General features: G+C 38.1%; 1 protein-coding gene across 1 annotated transcript in view; it reads right to left on the bottom strand.

Annotated features, from left to right (window-relative positions):
- The window catches only part of SGCZ (sarcoglycan zeta), a 908,802-nt gene extending 891,018 nt beyond the window's left edge, over positions 1 to 17,784 (bottom strand). The window contains exon 1 of the mRNA XM_027122721.1: positions 17,643 to 17,784. Coding sequence (XP_026978522.1) covers positions 17,643 to 17,681 — 39 coding nt within the window. The 5' untranslated portion in view covers positions 17,682 to 17,784. The remainder of the gene's footprint in view (positions 1 to 17,642) is intronic.
- Positions 17,785 to 18,080: the final 296 nt, after the last annotated feature.

Here is an 18,080-nt window from a genome sequence, read left to right as displayed (position 1 = left end):
CATTTTAATTTTACTTTGGTAAACATACATGCAATAAATTCTATGTAAAATAAAGACCATTTATTATGTAATATGAATGCATTTTAATAAAATTTTGTTTTTCTATTCTATTAGATTTTGCTTTCCCCAATGGGTTGAGAGGGAACTTACTTACGGTATATAGTTTTTCTTAGGTTTTTGATGAAAGCCTTTAGATTTTAAAACATCTCAAGGAAACAACATTGCTGAAAGCATGCATACATATAGGCAGAATAGCTATTTAATGCAGGCCTGTGTACGTTTAAACAACCTATGTGCTCTATTATAAATAAATAAAATACCCAGAATCTGAGACTAGTTGAGCAAAAAAGTAGTTAAACTTGGTGAGATGTGAAATTAGGTTTTAATGCATGCAAAACACATTCCAATGCATATTTTTAGGTGTAGGCTGATTGGCTTTTTTCAGTGTTTAAAATTAAAAGCTGCCTTTAGGCAGTTAAGAACCTTTGGAGAGCTTTTGATATTATTAAATTCAAGCACTTTCATTTAGTTCTACCATGGAAAGACTAACACAAGTCTCATCCAAAGCTAGATATTTACGTGGCCAGCTGGCAATACTGTCCCATGCAGCCTGCTCATCAGCTTCTCTTTCTAGGGTGAACCTGCCACCCTTCTCAGGTGAATACACTCATTTTTTCTTACATCTCCATCATGTTTCACTCATGCTTGCCTGCTCTCATGAATATCATGCTAACAATAATAATGAAATAATAATTGAGATATAGATGGATAGCTCAGTGCCAATCACTGATGACTGTACCCACATAACTATCTCATTTTAGTCTTACAACCTATAAGGGGTAGGTACAATTATTTATCCAATTTTGCTATTTGAGGACATTGACATTTAGTGAAGTTAAGTAACTTGGCCAAGTTCAAACGGTTCACAAGTGGAGCTGGAAATGAACTCACGTCTATGTGGCTCCAAAGCTGAGCAAAGAGAGAGTGGGTGCTAAAATCAGCGTCTCAAAGGCTGTTAGGTCGTATTAGATTCCTTCTTCAATGAGAAGCCTGCAACTCATTTACTCCATGATTAGGAATTTTCCATGATTAAGAAAGTAAATATCTTTTATACTCAAATTAAACTCTGTTCAATAACTATGGATTAAGTACTTTTTGTACAAGATACTTGGCTAAGTGGGTGGCTGTCTTCATAGTATATTTATTTATTAGTTATTATTTAAATTCATTTTTCTTCAGAGTTTAACATTCTCTGGATTGAACTCTCTCAGAGGTTGTATGTGTGGGTGACCGTCATGATACTATTCTCCTTAACTTTCTCTTGTATTTCTCCAAAACAGTTTTGATATGTTTTACGTAAACATGGAATTCTGTGATTTGTACAAAATACAAACTAACAATCTTGATTTGTCTGTGTTAAAATACACAGCTGAGTCAATATAATCTATAAACTCTGATGCATCCGATGCAAAGCTTCTACTGGAGGTTCTACTTTCATATACCATCATTTATTTCCTATTACTCACAGGTAAAGATTGAATACCAAATTCAACAGATTGGTCATTTGGGAAAGGTGTGTTTTTCTTTTTATGCCTGTCAGATGGTGGTGGGAATTTTACCCCAGGATGAAGTGTGACACTTTTATCCCAATAGTTTTTATTTATTTATTTATTTTTGCGGTACGCGGGCCTCTCACTGTTGTGGTCTCTCCCGTTGCGGAGCACAGGCTCCGGACGCGCAGGCTCAGCGGCCATGGCTCACGGGCCCAGCCGCTCCGCGGCACGTGGGATCCTCCCGGACCGGGGCACGAACCCGTATCTCCTGCATCGGCAGGCGGACTCCCAACCACTGTGCCACCAGGGAAGCCCTATCCCAATAGTTTTATTACACAACAGGGCAAGTGTCTCGGGAGCCTGAGTGGATGACATATTTACCTGAATGTTGACTATTATCAACCTCACCCAGGTGCTTTACTAAGGAGAAATCTGTCCTGAGCACATAGATCATTTCTAATCACATACTCACTTGTGTCTCATAATGAATTTGGAGGAGGAAGAGCAGTAAGATTAGTATTAGAAAACAACTTTCATTTAAAGGTTAATTAATTTGACAAATATTTATTAAGCACCTACTATATGTAATGCACTTTTCTAGATGTTGGGGATAAAACAAAAAAAATTAGTAACAAAAATAATTTGATGGTAGCTGTAAAGAGATATAAGAAATAAAATGTATTCATTTTGTTCAACATAACTCTTATGAGGATCATACGTACGGTTTTAACGATGCCTTTGAAATGCATGTACCTGTAATATAAACTTATAACTGACAAATACTAATCTTAAAATAATTTCAAGAACAAATAGAAAACATCCATCTACAAACATACTTAGCAGCTGAAATACTAGGAGAAAATCACTTTTCTCAATAGAGTCCAAAGAACCAGTACCGGTCTGCAGCCTGTCAGGAACCGGGCCAGCACAGCGGGAGGTGAGCGGCGAGCAGGCGAGGCTGCATCTGCCGCTCCCCGTCGCTCTCGTTATGCCTGAACCATGCCCTCCCCTCCACCCCCATCTATGGAAAAATTGTCTTCCACGAAACCAGTCCCTGGTGCCTCAAAGGTTGGGGACCACTGGTCAAAAGTATATACTAAAACGAGAAGTTTTTGAGTTAATTAATATATGAGGAATTGGGATTTCAAAAGTCATTTTTATAGCTCTCTTTAAATAAACCAATGTTTATAAAAATAGAAGTCTTACTCCAAACTTCTCGTTACATGGCCCTGTTCCATGAAGTAGGAGAATCATAGATATAGTAGCAAGCATGCCTTCTTACTAACAGTTATCTACAGCAGTGGCGAAGGGAGGTTGAAAAGAGAGGAAGTGAAGACATCAAAACCACAGGGCTCTAGCAAATGGGTCCTGCCTCACCTCCACCTCTAATAGTCTGGGTAATGCTGGTTAGAATCAGAGACAAGTCGGGTCCTAAGCATTCAGTTTCTGGACTGTTTAGACTCAACTAGGCTATAAGCTTTTAGAAAACTGCATAAACTATTGTACACTGAAATAATTTTATTTGCTTTAAGAAGTAGAAGTCAATATGAAAAACCCCAGAGTTCCTCTGGATTTAAGAAGAGAGGGATAGTATTAAAACAGATTATTTTAATCCCAAGTGAGAGAAGTCAAAATAAGCTAGTATGTGTATGAGGAAGGGGAGATAGAAGAGGAGTAAAAAGCAAAATTTATTTTCAGGGGAATGTAACAGGACTCTAGAAAGAATGGAATTCTTTCCTCTCTGTTGGGTTTCATTCTTTTTCAGCAGCAGAGTCCACAGCTGTGCACTGCACTTAGTTGACTGAAAGCTTATTTTCCAGCCATTTAAAATTCTAGCAACGTGCCTTGCAATAAACCTTTCTCTGCTCCAAACTCAAAAAAAAAAAAAAAAAAAATCTAGCAATGCTAAAAAAAAAAAAAGGTCCACTTTATCATCAGCTAATCCAATAAATTCCAACAGGGGATATACTGCCCCCTAGAATGAATATTTAAAATGTATTGAGACATTTTTGGTTGTCATAGTGATTGGGCTGGGGGTTGGGGGGGAGAAGACTAAAATCCCAGCAATGTGTGGAACAGTTGTGTACAAACTGGGGCTTGAATCCTAGTCCGTTGTACACATTTTTAAAATAAAAGTTAGTAAATTTTTACACAATTAATGAGCTGTCCAGGAATACAACATCTATATAAATGGAAAGAACTGCTGTCTTTTATTTTGTTCAGAATTTACCAAGAGGTCCTCAAAACTTCAAAAAAATATCATCAGGAAAAAACACTCTTGGAATTTGAGTGGCATACACATCTCTGTCGATCTTAAATTGTAGCTTTTGCATTCACTGTGTCCTAGCATTTACATTTTGAAGTACATAGAACCTCATCAGATAATGCTTTCCTCTTATTTCCTTTTATTTCTCTTGTATATTGCAATTAGGGCATGGTATTTTCAAAATTATGTGCAAGTAGATTATACTGTGGAAGCAGTTATAAGAGAATTCTAAAGGGGGCTTTGTAAAAATTATTTGCAAGTAAGTTATATTATCAAAGTATTTTATGAGATAATTTTAAAGGAGGCTTTATAAAAATTATTCACCATTAAAAGTGAATATTGGATCCAATAGGGTTGAAATCAAGTTATTTCATCCATATACCATGGAGAAGGAATTTAATTGGTCCCACTTGGGTCAGATGTATCGCCATGCCCCAATTAGCTATAGTAAAGTAGCTAGACTCAAGAAATTAGAAGGGCAGGCCATCCCAGCGATGCGGACAGACAGCCTATTATAGATTTTTCCTGTAATGTTACAGGTCTGGCACAGGAATAATCATAAATGATTTCATAAATTAGGTCACTTTCCCCGACTAGCATTACCCACTTCCAGCATTCCACTTTTCCCTTCCCTATTCCTTTCTCTACACTTACAAGGTATTTGTTCTGTTCTCTGATTATGTAGGACCTCATACCAGGCCCCTTCATTCATTCAATTATTCACTCCTTCATTCATTTAATAAAACTTCTAAGCGCTTACTCTATGCCAGGCATCCATCTAAATACTGGGAATGAAGTGATCAAACAAGATCACTGACTTCACGGAACATATACTTTATAGCAAGAAAAAAAATAAACAAAAATATTTTTTACAACTTACTTTGGAATGTGAAACTGTCACTAAGAGAAGATGAGACGTTATGATATGATACGGAATACCTGGGAGGAATTTCTTCCTTTTCTGTCATGGAAAATATCCTATCCTATGAAAAAATGCCCCCAGAGTCCTGCTCGGCTATCAACTCTGATAAGTAAGTTTGCACTAAGATATTAATGCTCAGAAATGATTTAATGTATTAGCTTTCAGCAGCAGTTACCTATCACAAAACTAGAAAAGATTCTTTGCAATTATTTATTTTAGCACCTTCATTTTACACTTACAACAAAGAGGCTGAAAAAAGGATGAAAGAAATACACATCAGAAACACTAACCAAAATAAAGATGTGTAATAGTACAGTGCTTTAAAGGCGATCTATGTATATTAAAATCAGGAAAAAATAAAATTACCAGAAATAGAGGTCATTACATAATGATAATGGTCTCAACTCACCAGAGAAATATAACAATTTAAATTTATACATATCTGATAACATAGTCTCAAATATATAAGGCAAAAGCTAAGAGATCTGCAAGAATGCCATCATAACAGGAAATTTTAACCTATCTCTTTCATAATTACAGCTTAAACAAACAAAATAGAAAGATTAGGGAAGGTGAAAACTATGTAAATAATAAACTTAATCTAATAGGATTTGGCCTCCAACAAATGAAAAGATATACATTCTTTTCAAGGAAACTGAGAACATTTGTAAATATTGAACTTCTACTGGCAGTTAAGCAATTTTCACCAAGCCTAAAAAGACTGGTTATCATACCAACCATTTTTTCTACCACACAGAATTCAGTTAAGAATGTAGAGTGGAGTTAAACATACAAGTGTGCAGAAACACAAGAAAGAAACAACCATCTCTTCCTGGGTCTGGGTACCAGTCAACAAGCAGGAGTTCTTTCAGCAAAGAAGCAGAGACGTAGTCTAGGCAAGTGAATATAAAATATTATAAAAGAGGAAACGGAGCTCGCATGATCAAGGAGAAGTGAGTTATTCGGTGACATTATTGTAGAATGTGTGTGTGTGTGTGTGTGTGTGTCTGTGTGTGTGTGTGTGTGTGTGTTGGAAGGTAGGTAAGAGAGTGGTCATACAGCAATCTCTATATCATGTTGTATCATGTTGAGGAGTATGGACTATAAAATAAGCAACAGGGAATCGACAAAGACTTTTAAGCAGGTGAGGGACCAAATAGTATTATCTTATCCTAAATGGGAAATCTGAATTGTGGAATGAGGATTGCTTGTCGAATAGGCTGGACAAAGGAAGATCAGTTAGAAAGTGTCAAGAACCTGGCTGGTCCCTTAATAAGGAATAATCTCCCTTTGAAGAACTATGAACAGATCTTGCTTCCTGGACTTCCCCATTCTTATAAATTACATTTTCTTAGGAGAGCCCTCACTAGCCATCGTTATGACCAGCCATCTTCAGTGAGATATTGGTTCTCCATTCCTACTTTGAAATATGCATATCTAGGTTACCTCACTCTTATTAGCTCATATTATAAGTCCCATAGAACACAGCTGTGATGACTAAGTAGCTTTTACTGAAAGACTAAGGATATAAAAATAAAATAACTGTGAAGCCATCTAACCAACAGCTGAGATTTACAGGTCAATAACAAACCAGTTTCATTAGCTGTGATGTGCATTTCAGAATACAAACACCTTGGCCTATATTTATTGAGATTTCTTCATATTTTTTTCTATGCCTCTCTGCCTGGTTAGGTGGCTTACTCTGTTAGCACATGGTCCTTGGGCCACCTCTCAGAGACAGAACTGTCAAATTCCCAGAGGCATATAAAAATGTTTGACTATAAGAAATCTGATCAAAATGTCAAAAATACAGAAAATCAGCTAAGGAAATTGTCAAACATAATTCATGGTTCTGGGACAGTGTAATGCAAAGATTTCATCAAGACAAAAAAAGAAACTATAAAATGAATCACAATTATCTACAAATGATCTGTGGCTCCCTTCTCCCAACCTGAACACTTTAGTCATAATTAATCAGTGGCTGCTATCAGGTCTAGCTTCCAGAAACCATCTTTTCTTCATTTTTGAGGGTATCTTTTTGCGTTTCTAGAAACCTCTAAATCCCTTTCTATTCAGCATCAGGCCCAGCCTTGGTGCGCCCGTTTCCATTCTTTCCCACCTTACTCTGAGATGACTTACTAAGAATAAGAAAGAGAATGTATAAATCCCTTAACAGTGATTCCAACTATACCCCTAACCCTAGGGCCACAACTGCAACATCGCATTAGAAGCCACTGCAATAAGACCAGCATAATTGCCAGAATAAGAGAACATTCCACAAAAATTGAGAATAAAGAAGATGAGAATTTGATCTAGGGTTTTAACAAAAAGCGTAAAAGGGGAGAACTCTGACTCTGTGGTATGATGGACTTGTGGATCAATTAGATGAGTGGGATGAGTCAACGGGATCAGAAGAAAAGGATCCCAAGAGCACCAGCAGGGGTGCTTAAGTGAACGGTGAAACACTAAGCGAACAGAGGAGAAGTTTTGTTAGACTGAGGTGAGTGTGAAATATCCAGAAAGGGATTTCTAGAGTAGATTGTTGAAGACTAGGGAGGAGGAGATGCATATGGTCTTTGGGCCACCAAAGGTGTAAGGTGGATGTGTATTATTGCGTATCATCGCCTTGCAAGTAAAAATAGAAGCTATGAGTAGATAAGACCACTTAGAAAGTATGTATAAAGAGGAACCTGAAAAATACCATGGACAAAATCCCAGGCGATAGGAACTTTGGAGCTTAGGGTAAAAAGTAAAGATTTTGAGAGTGAAAGATCAAATTGGAAGAGTTCATATATTGCATTCCCATTGAAAATATAAAAAAGACAAATTCTTGCTAAGAATTGGGTAATGCATATATCAAAGATCTATAAGAGTCATGTCTACTAACACCACAGTGAATCACAGGTTTTGTAATATAATAATTTAGACACTGGATTATTTAAACCAAAGAGAAAGAGAGAATTACCAGTTAAGTCAAATGTTTTTGGGGGAGGAGCATCATGTTTATTCTGTTTACTTGGAGTCATTTTGTCTTTTTCAATTAAGCTTTAAACTGCTGATAACTTTCCCAAATTTTAGTTGATGTTTCTTCTTGTCATCTTCATTCATCCATACTCCAATACTATTCATCGTAAAACAAGAAGTGGAAAAAACAAGATCTCAATCTTTGGATTTTTGATCGCACTGTGCATGTTGGAATACACTTAACATACAGTTCTACGACTTTGAATGAGCACTGAGTTTAAGGTAAGATGGGTAGGGCATCTCACTAAACATCAGAAAATGAGGCAAAGAAGACAAAAAATTATACACTGAGCATGATCACAGATAATTTTGACAATTATGTAAGTCTATGAAACCAAGTTCAAGTATAGCATTAATTACTTAATCTTTTGAGATAGAATATCATTGCATATAACGTTACATTTTTGGCATTCTTGAATCATATTTTTCCAAAGGTTGCCGAAATTCCCTTCAGGTGTGTATACATATGAAACAGGTATTGAAAAAAAATGACTAGTTGTCAATGCTAAACGCTTTAAAGTCAGTTGTGTTTTTATTTATTATGTGCAAAGAGCTCCTCTTGATTTAGGAACTAAGTGAAATAAATATATATGTAGCAACACAGCAGTATTTCTAAAATGAAATAAGGTTTTGTATCGTAATTGGGCTCAGACGCAAATGAAAGATCCTCACTTGTACTCGCCACCTGCCAAAAATGTGTTTAACTAATCCAGCTGTATATTTCACATACATAATTACTAAATGCTTAAAATGTCTCCCAAGAATGCTTTAATAATGAGGACCTTTATGATTAAGACACAACACTATTCGTGGAACTGCTTGCTCTTTGAACCATGACACAAGTGTGAACTTTAAGAAACTTGATGAGATAAAATACCTCAAAGTCCAGCTGCCTCTGCTGCCTAGAGCAATTCAACTGATTAAAACATTGATTTTTACAAAGCGAATCTGAAAAAGAGTTAAACAATATGCTGATTCAGATGGGCTCATTTATTTTAACTTTTCTTAAAATAATGTCACCACACGAGACAAAAGTCATAAGCATTAGAAAGGCAGAGATTTAGAAATGTAGATGATCATTCTACACAAAGGCCAAATTTGAGAACATTAAGAACTAATAATAATGATTTAAAACAGAATGTCTTAGAACAAGTAGAAGTTTTGATACCATAAATGCTAAATAGCAGTCTTGGGGTGTACAGTGAGTTTCACTTTGTGGCAAGCAGGTTCACAAGTAACGCAGCTATTATGTGCAATGGAAATCATGCACACAGCATAACTGGATATACATAGCGTGCATTCAAACTTTTAAAACTTTGTAGCCCCTGACAAATGGAAGTAAATGCCTACAGAGGTATAAGCTGCTCAGAAGAGATGAGAAATACTGAGGTATGTCCACTGAAACATTATGAAAATAACTGAGTCTCTGCAAAAGGTCTTAATAATCTCTAAGTATAAACAAATGTATGGCCACTAATTCTTTATGAAAGTATTTAAGAATAGTGGGAGAAAAACATATTATGAGGCTAGGAATTAGGTTAAGACACAAGTATACTTGTTAGAGCTGGGTCACAAACTTGCCTCTGAGCTTTTTAGCAACTAAGGCAAAGTAGAAAACACAATCAGTTTTATGATGAAAAAGATTAAGATTGAATACCAACCGGTTACTTAGAAGCGTAACTAATTCTGGTCCTCAGACTAGATAGTATTTCTCTCTCATGAGTCTCACATTGAGAGGGATGTGGAAACCCAGAATGTAATTCAGGAAGTCTTAGATGAGCAATTTCTTCCTTGGGTTAGTTAGCTTCTCCTTCTGACTTGGATTTTAAAAACCCTCAACTACTCTGAGTAGGTAGAAACTTGTGGAATTGCAGTGATAACAGTATTTTCCCATTCATTACATTGATTTATTAAATCATGTTTCACAAAAACACTCTTGCTCATGGCAGCTGAATTGGTTGTTTCTACCCAAGAAAGAATCAAAGGCTCTTTTATCTCAGGTAGATAATATGTTTTTTTCTAGCCATTCTAAACAAAGACAGAAGTCTAAAAACCAATATGAAAAGAAGTAAGATAATGATAATGTGTGGGTTAATATTGAAGCATTACATGCCTCCAGCAAAGAAGATGACGGTAGGCTCTTGCCTCTCTTGGATTTAAGGTTGTATTTCTAATTATTTAGGAGTAACCCAGAATGTTCGTGCTTTACAGCCATTAATAATTCAGCCGAGGCACTGACAAAGCAGGTGTGCTTGTGTGATGCACTAAGATTTTAAGTCAACCTGATCTCCCACCCAGAAGCCAAAGCTCAAATCAACTTGGTTGTGTACTCTTCATTATGTCACAACCAGTCACAACCGTGTTCTCTAGAAGGATGCCCAAATCTAGCTCTTACAATGAAAGGGAAGAAATTAGAGAAAATGATGGTTCTTAGGCAGAAAATATGTGTTATCATACAATCATACCATCTAGTTAGACCCTTAAATGTTGAGACTTGCAAAGGCTTTGAAAAGTGTTCTTCAAAAATGGTTGTTATTCAATATTGATCCCCTTAAGAATATAAAAGAAATGTCCCTCCAAAATAATGTTCAGTTATCTGTATATCTTCATTTGTGATTGTTGGTATATTAAGTCTCAAAGATTGCCAGTGAGAACTTTAGTTTTATTATGGATTAAATCATCTGGTATTTATTTCCAGGTTTTGGGGCTATCATAAAAGCTACATACATAATAATAGCGTAAGTATAATCATTTAGGTCTATTGTTTTTTTCAATTTCAAGACTGATACTAAACATACAACAAGCTGAAATGCCAAAGCCATGTTACAGGTTAAATCCAATTTATGGCCCTAACAAAATCAAAATTATTTGCAGTGATTCAAGAGGCAAGAGAATGAGGAAGACTCGTGGAGCTAGACAAAATATAGAGGGTTTATTTTAAAAGACTGGTACAAGGTTATGAAACTGTTCCTCAGTGGCCTAAATTCATGATTTATCTATCACTTTCTCTTAGGTTTTATCCACAACCATCAACCAACAGTAATTTGACCCAAAGTAACTGATTAGGAATGAGAATATTAGTAAAAAAAAAAAAAAAAAAAGAACACTTCTTCTGTAACAAGAATAAATACTGTGAGTATGGCTCAAATACTGTCACTTTTCTTTGAAACAAGAATATTAGAGAAATTCAGTGAAAAATATCTACCATAAGAAGTTCTACAAACATCCTGGAATTCTAGCCTACATATAAGAGCATAGTATTTGGATATAGAGAGCATAGATTTGAGTTCTTATTCCATTTTTTATTCACCCTGTGATCTTAGGCATTTTACTTGATTTTTCTGAGTCTCCATTTTGGTACCCTTAAATGAGAATATAATATTCAACAGACAAATTTACTATGATGTTCAAATGAGGCTATATTTGGGGAATAAAAAGAGTCATATTAACTTTATTTATCAGTTTGAAAATGATTTTCTCCCAGGAGGGCGCAAAAATGTCATTCTCAAAAAAGTATTCAGAGCCCTAGACTCTCAGACTTGGAAGATAGAGATCAACTGGTCCTGAGGTTTTTACTTTATGTTCCTCAGTCTTACAGTTCTAAGCAATGTCCTGGGGTCAAGTGCAGGGGCAAAGGGGAAGTGGGTTAGACAGAGCCCCCAACCTCTCCTGCCCCCACCAGAACTGCTCCCCTTTTATTGGTGTTAGATATTGCACTTGTTTAGAAAATTCTGTTTGAACAGGTTCTTTAGCTGTGGCTAAAAATGATTACAACAAAACCCAGGAACCAAATCCAATTCCTACCTTGCAATACCATCATCACCTGAGAAACCTATGATACATCCAAGGGGCCACCTCTGGTTGATGGCAAAGCCAGGGTTTAAACAAGGTCTTCTAAGTACTCCTTCAACAAGATCTGTGCCCTTCCCACCATACCAATCAATCCCCTTAAAGGTTACAAGCTGTTAGATTTGGAGTGAGAGATTTAGTACGTTGGGGTGTTTCTGACTTCCAAATGCCACTGAACTCCATTTTGGTGTGGGGTGATTGTTTCAATTAATATCTAAGGCTGAAGCTTCAGCTCTTGTTTCACTGATGGGCATTGCCATGGCAATTAAAGCTCTTCTGGCTACATAATGAAATCCTTTTTTTAAAAAAGATTTCTGATCTCAACTTGGCATAGACCACTCTAGATAATGTATTTAATTCCAACAAAGCAGTATAAATGTTCTAAGATCGGATAAGGGCTTACAGCATTTTTCAGTCAGTCTACAAAAATATAATTTAGGAGTATCAAAAAAACTCTCAAGACACTAGCACAGTTTTTAATTTTTAGGATGGGAGTCTCTGTAATTCTCTTGGAGGGATGGTAATCCTTAAGTTTGTTCATTCTGTGGTTGGTCTAGAAGTCTCTAAAAAGTTTCACTGAGGATATAAGGTTACCTCATGCTTCTAAACATTTGCCAAGAAAAAGAAGAGACTTAGAGTAAAATAAAAACTTAGATGTTAGTATGTTAAAATCTGTACTTGTATAAAATGAGGTAGTTCACTTTTAGTCACATAGAGATTTAGAAGCTAATAATTTTGTCACAAATCAAGCACAATTCTAAACAATTAAACTTATAAACTTGTATTTTGACACAAAACATTTATTCATTTATACAGTTACCTATTTAAATGCATATACTCAAACACTTCACAGAGATTTGAACAAAAGTACATGGTCATTTTCCTTAAGAACTTAAAGTTGTAAGCTCTGCTAAATCGTATTTTAGCTGAAATTCCAATACAGTACAAGAAACACCTCACTAAATATTATATAAAAGGCAAGACCCCAAAGACGCACGCTGATTTATTGTCTTACAGCATGAAGCCATCTTGTGTAGCTATGATTTTGAGTTCATAAATCCTAAAATATTCTTTTTTACTGGGCCTTCAAAATTTGATGTATTTTCAATTGGTAAAGTCTGGAGATCAGCAAAACTATAATAGCCAGTACAGAGACTGGAATATACACTTAGTGATGACAGTGGCCCACTGAATATGTCTAAAATTATCATTTGCACACGTTCCCTCAAAGGTATTTTTCTTAATTCTCTTTCCACTTATATCAAAAATGTTCCCTCATCCCTCCTAGTCATATAAAAGAATGAATGTTTCCCTAGGGCTACTTGAAGTTTACTTTAACTTCAGTGAAACAAGTCTACACTCTGCATACAAAGAAATCAAGGTTAACTGTTTCTCCGTCTTTGTGACTGGTCCCTGTTATCAAAAGAGAATTGGAACTGGACCTGGATGGACAAAAGTTATAATTCATTTAGATGTGAAAGAGGTCAAATAATTCAGTACTCACAATTATGTTTCCTTATTCTAAGGCAAGAAATGGATATATAAGGCAGGTTGCTAAAATTATGATGTTTGTTGGAGAGTACTATTTTTCACTATGGAATGACTAACAAAAAAATACCACCTACTTACACGCATCACAAAGCCTCCTACACTGCAGTAAGCCGACTTTCCTGGGCTGAGTGGTTTATTGATGAAGCAAAAAAAAAAAACATTTTTAGAATTCTTCTAAGTGCCAACTCTCTTACTTGATTGAAATTGTAGAAGAATGTACTATGAGACTTGGTTTTAGACCTCAGCATTTTTCAATCAACCACTTGTTTAAATGCCTATGCATTCTTTAGCTAGATTATCATTTCTCACCCGTGTACTTTCTTAATGACCCAGTTGTATTATTCAGGGAAGCTTTTACCTTGCAAGTTTCAAGCTCTTGGTAAATGGAATTTTATTTAAATGAAAGAGATGAAATTAAACAACAGTGACTGAACTATATTTAATTAACTCAAACAAGTACAATTATATTTATTGAAAAGTTGTCTCATGCACCTCAGGATTAACTATATAGTTTACAACTATATAGTTTATAATTTTGTACCTTAATTGATAATTAAGAAAATATTCCAGAAGCATACTGTTTATGTTCTACACGTAATGGAAAAATTCCATTTTAACTTTTAACTTCTAGCTAATCATCCCATTTCCTTTAGTGGGAACAGTCCTGACAAATAAATAACAGCTGGTATAATACTGCAAAAATTGTACTATACTCCTGATGTGTTTTATGTTTTTGATCTCAAAGCAAATTACAGTTATCCACAAATATACACTTAGCATCTGAAAGCTTAATTTCTTGATTGCTAAATACAAGTGAATTAAAACATATTTCAAAAGCTAAGTAAAAGAATCGCCAAAGACGTATGTGTTACTTAAACATACCATTTACTCAGCCTAATATCTCTTACAAATAAACACTACGAAAAGCAAATGTATAAGTGCCAGCTCTACAAATTAGTGGCATTCTGTGTTCCAGTGCCTAAGATATGTAGTTTAAAAGAGGGCAACCCCAGAGCTAAAATAAAAGCTAAAGTTATTCTTTTAAATATCAACTACTAAGAGTACTCTGTAACTCAGAGATATTCCAGGACAGAGGGTACTTTCCTTAATATCAATATTCATTAGCACTCCCATTTCCAAAGCAGTCACCCATATGCTGAGTTGTTTGATGTTGTTTCTTCTTGAAAACAAACACCAGAACAAAACCCAGAGTAAAGTTATACATTTATTGAAGAAAGAAACAGATAGAGATCAAAGGGAAAAGAAAGACCAGAATTCTTTGAATGAGAACTCTCTTCCTTCGCCACTGATCTGTTTCATCAGGCACGTGTATGCAGAAGAGAAGATGAAACATGCTTGTCTTCATTTGCAAGTTTTATACAAATAAGTATATGTTAGTTTCCCACCAGTAAATCTTTTAATATGCAGATTAAATTTAGTTTTATGATAATGACAGCAATAGCTTAACACTTAATTATTGAAGCTTACCTTCAGTTTAAAAACTTGCAAAAGGTAATACTATTTACTAAACAGCAGTTTTAAAAATCCATATCCACACATGCAGCATAGCAAAAAAATATATATACTCTTTGTTAAAAATCTCATAAAGAGAAAACAGTCTGGCACATAGATGAAGAATTAGCAGAATCTTCCTTTAATGACCTAAAACTAAGCTAAATGGAATTCTTATAGTATTATGTACATTTATTTATCCATCAAATCCCAGTGAACACTGTTTTCCTTTTCATGTATTTAAAGCATCTCAGAAACTGAAGTACTGATGCAAATCCGTCTCAAAGTGAGCAGCCTTGGAGCATCCTTGGATCACAGGAAGAAAAGCCAAAAAGCAAATAATGTCAAAAATAAGTATCCCCAGCTTTTTTCTCCCCTCTCTCCACATGAGGGACTCTTCAGCAAGAAGCCACCAGAAAATAACTTCAACTGGAATGGTCTAGAAAACCCAAGCCAATGGATTCTGCTGATAAGAGGAAATCCAGACAAGTTTTTCCACATGTAGTGCACCCATCTCTGCAAAGTGTATATATTCCAGAGTGTAAGTGTTTTAAAGCCTCCTTGTTCCAGGAGTGTAGTCAAAAACATGACAACACCAATCTTATTTCTCAAACTGGAGGATCTCAATGTTTTCTAGTAAGGTTTGACTACCTTTCCTCTCTTGCCAGTTTTGACTTTCCACAGCATCGTGGCCCTCACATAATTTTTCAGCACCCTCAACACATCTTTGCCTCTGACATTCCTTCATTTCTTCCCCGTAGGTCATTGCCCAAATGTTCCCTTACACACAGGCTCTTCCAGTTTCTACTGAGTCTAGCACATTCTGGCTGTGAGAAGCCCTGAGTGAATGTAAGCTGGGATCTTCTACTAAACTGACAGAAGTTTCCACCGTGGGTTTGCTCTTTCACTGATTTAAAAAATTTAGTGATGCCAGGGTTCAGAGGGGGATAAGCTGGTAGGAAACTAATGGAATATCAGAGAAAGTGATCACCCCAAATCATTTTTCCCTTCCATTTCCCATAAGCAAAAGCTTGTCTCTGTACCATATCCTATTTTTAACAAAAAAAAAATAATCTGGATACTCTGCTTCTGCACGAAATGTACATCACAAATGTTGTTCATGTACCTCGCTCCCAAGAGACTGGGATGCTTGGGAAAAGGCAGCAAGAGATCCTTTCAAACACAAAGGCATTGCGTCCTACCTTAGTATACGGGTAATAGGAGACCTCTTTTCCAGGCCAAGGTCTACGGATGGTGACCTTGGCCGTAACACAGAAACTTATTGTTCCCCAACTTTAACTAGGGCAACAAATATGTCTCCTCCCTATTTGCTTTTTCCAACAAACCCCGAGTCTTAAATGAAGGGGTGTCTTAGTTCTTCTAATTATCTTCCTCCACGCCACCTTCAACTACAATGTGTGGCAGGGCCAATTCTCTCTCTGTGCCTCCTTTCCCTAATATGCAATTTAGAGCACCAGGAGATTTGGGGTGCACGTTCCAGGAGAACCGGCTCCTGGGTGGGCAAGCTCATGCGCTGTGGCCAGGGCAGAGAACAGGCTGCAGACGAGAGGCTTTTGCCCTCTACAGGGGATTTCTCCAGCTCTTTCCTCTTACTGGGCAAACCCATTTTCCTGACATTTCTGGGAAAACCTCTGCTAGCGAAGTTTCCCCAGTTGGTGAGGATGCATCTGAAAGTCCTCACCTGAACACAGAGTCCATCTGAACTGATCTCTAGTGTCAAATAATCCCCTGAAGCAATGGAGTAGAGGGTAGAAAATGCCTGCGGGTAAAGAAGAGGGAAGAATAAAAAGAAAGGATGCTCCCAAGCACTGCCCCCTTTCCTGTTTTCTCATTTACAGTGAGCGGGACATTTAAATGATTTTGTGGTTTGCTGATTTTTTTAAAAAAAAATTTTTAATGGGCACTGCAGCGGTGCTCATCGCTTTCTTAAAGCCGTGCCCACAGACAGAGGGGTACACTGTCAGCCTGAACGCGCCTGCCAGCCAACCCCTCTCTGTGGAGCCGGGGACCCGGGAGGGAGAGGGTGCCTTGAGAGGACCCAGCGGAGCGGTGGGGGCAGAGTGGGTTCCGCGCGGGTCAGAACAGCTCCTTCTCCGACAGTGGGAAGGATGCACAGAATCTCCCTGGGTACCGCTTCCCGCCCCACTCCTTTCAGCCCAGATCCACTCCCGCCTCCCCGGCCCCTCCCCACTCCCCCAGGCCCGCTCTGCGCTGGGTGCTCAGGGCAGGCACGTTCGCTGTGCTCGCGTCCCCCGGGCCAGCGGGGGAACCTCTCCAGTCCCTTCGATTGCAGCGGGTCCCCCCACTGCACACGAGTTCGCGCCCAGGGCCATGCAACTGTGGCTGAGACCGTGTCAGTGCTCGCGGGAGAAAGGGGTCTCATGAAGAGCCGGAATGATAACGAGCCGTCGCTGCAGACGCCTCTGTACTGAGAATTTCTGAGCGGAAAGAGGCTGTCCCCGTGTCGGGCCAGGGGACAAGCAGCTCGGAGCGGGAAGAGGAGGCAAAGTGGCCGCGCAGCTCAGGCAACTTTGCTGGGCAACCAGGCGACAGTGGGCAGGGACTGTGCCGCCCGCCGCCTCCGTTTCCCGGGCGAGGTTAACGGGCACGCGGCGCCGGGTCTGGTACCCAAAGTGCTGCTGTAACTGACGAGGGGAGGACAGGATGGCTGTGGCCGGGAGGAGCAGGAGCAGGCGTGGGGGGGGGGGGGTACCTGGCCCGATAGTGCACGCCGAACTCCAGAAAACCGCCCTCCATGCTCGTCCTCGGCCCTAGGAGGGGCGCCCGGGTACACTTCACCCCAAATGCCCACTCGCCGTCCCACGGGGCCACTAACTATTCCAGCAGCGCAAGGAAGAGGCAGAGAAAAAAGACAGACAGGAGAGCAAGAGAGCAGGCGAGGGCCAGGAAGGAAGGAACGACGCCAGCCCCGAACATCACGTACCTTGAGTTCCTCAATGTCCAGGTTTGTTGATCTGTCCATGAAGCGAAACTAAAGGAAGTGAAGAGGAACCGGGCAAGTTGTACCAAAAAACAATCAGTCTTTTAGTTTCCAGCCTAAACTCAGCTTTATCCTCCTCCAAGCCCTGGCAGCATCTCTCAGTCTCATTCTCCGTGATCACGCCGCCTCCGCCGGTTAAAAATAATAAAAATAAATAAATAATAATTATAATTCACTTTGTTTTACTTCCTCAAAGATTTAATGACAGGTGATCTTTACCGCGGTGCAACACAGCTCAGTGGAATCAAGCGGGGGGCGCGAAGGGGGGCGGGGGAAAATCCACTCTAAGATTTTTTCTTCTTCTGCAATAAGCTTAGAAACCAGCGAATTGCTGCATCCCAAGAAAAAAAGCTGCTTCCCTGGACAGCATCATGCGGCAAA

The sequence above is a fragment of the Aethalodelphis obliquidens genome, unplaced genomic scaffold (assembly GCF_003676395.1).
Source record: "Aethalodelphis obliquidens isolate GAN/ISIS:26980383/991018 unplaced genomic scaffold, ASM367639v1 scaffold25, whole genome shotgun sequence".
Taxonomy (NCBI): Eukaryota; Metazoa; Chordata; class Mammalia; order Artiodactyla; family Delphinidae; genus Aethalodelphis; species Aethalodelphis obliquidens.
Note: the sequence above shows the minus strand (reverse complement) of the source record. Positions and strands in the feature narration are given on the sequence as shown.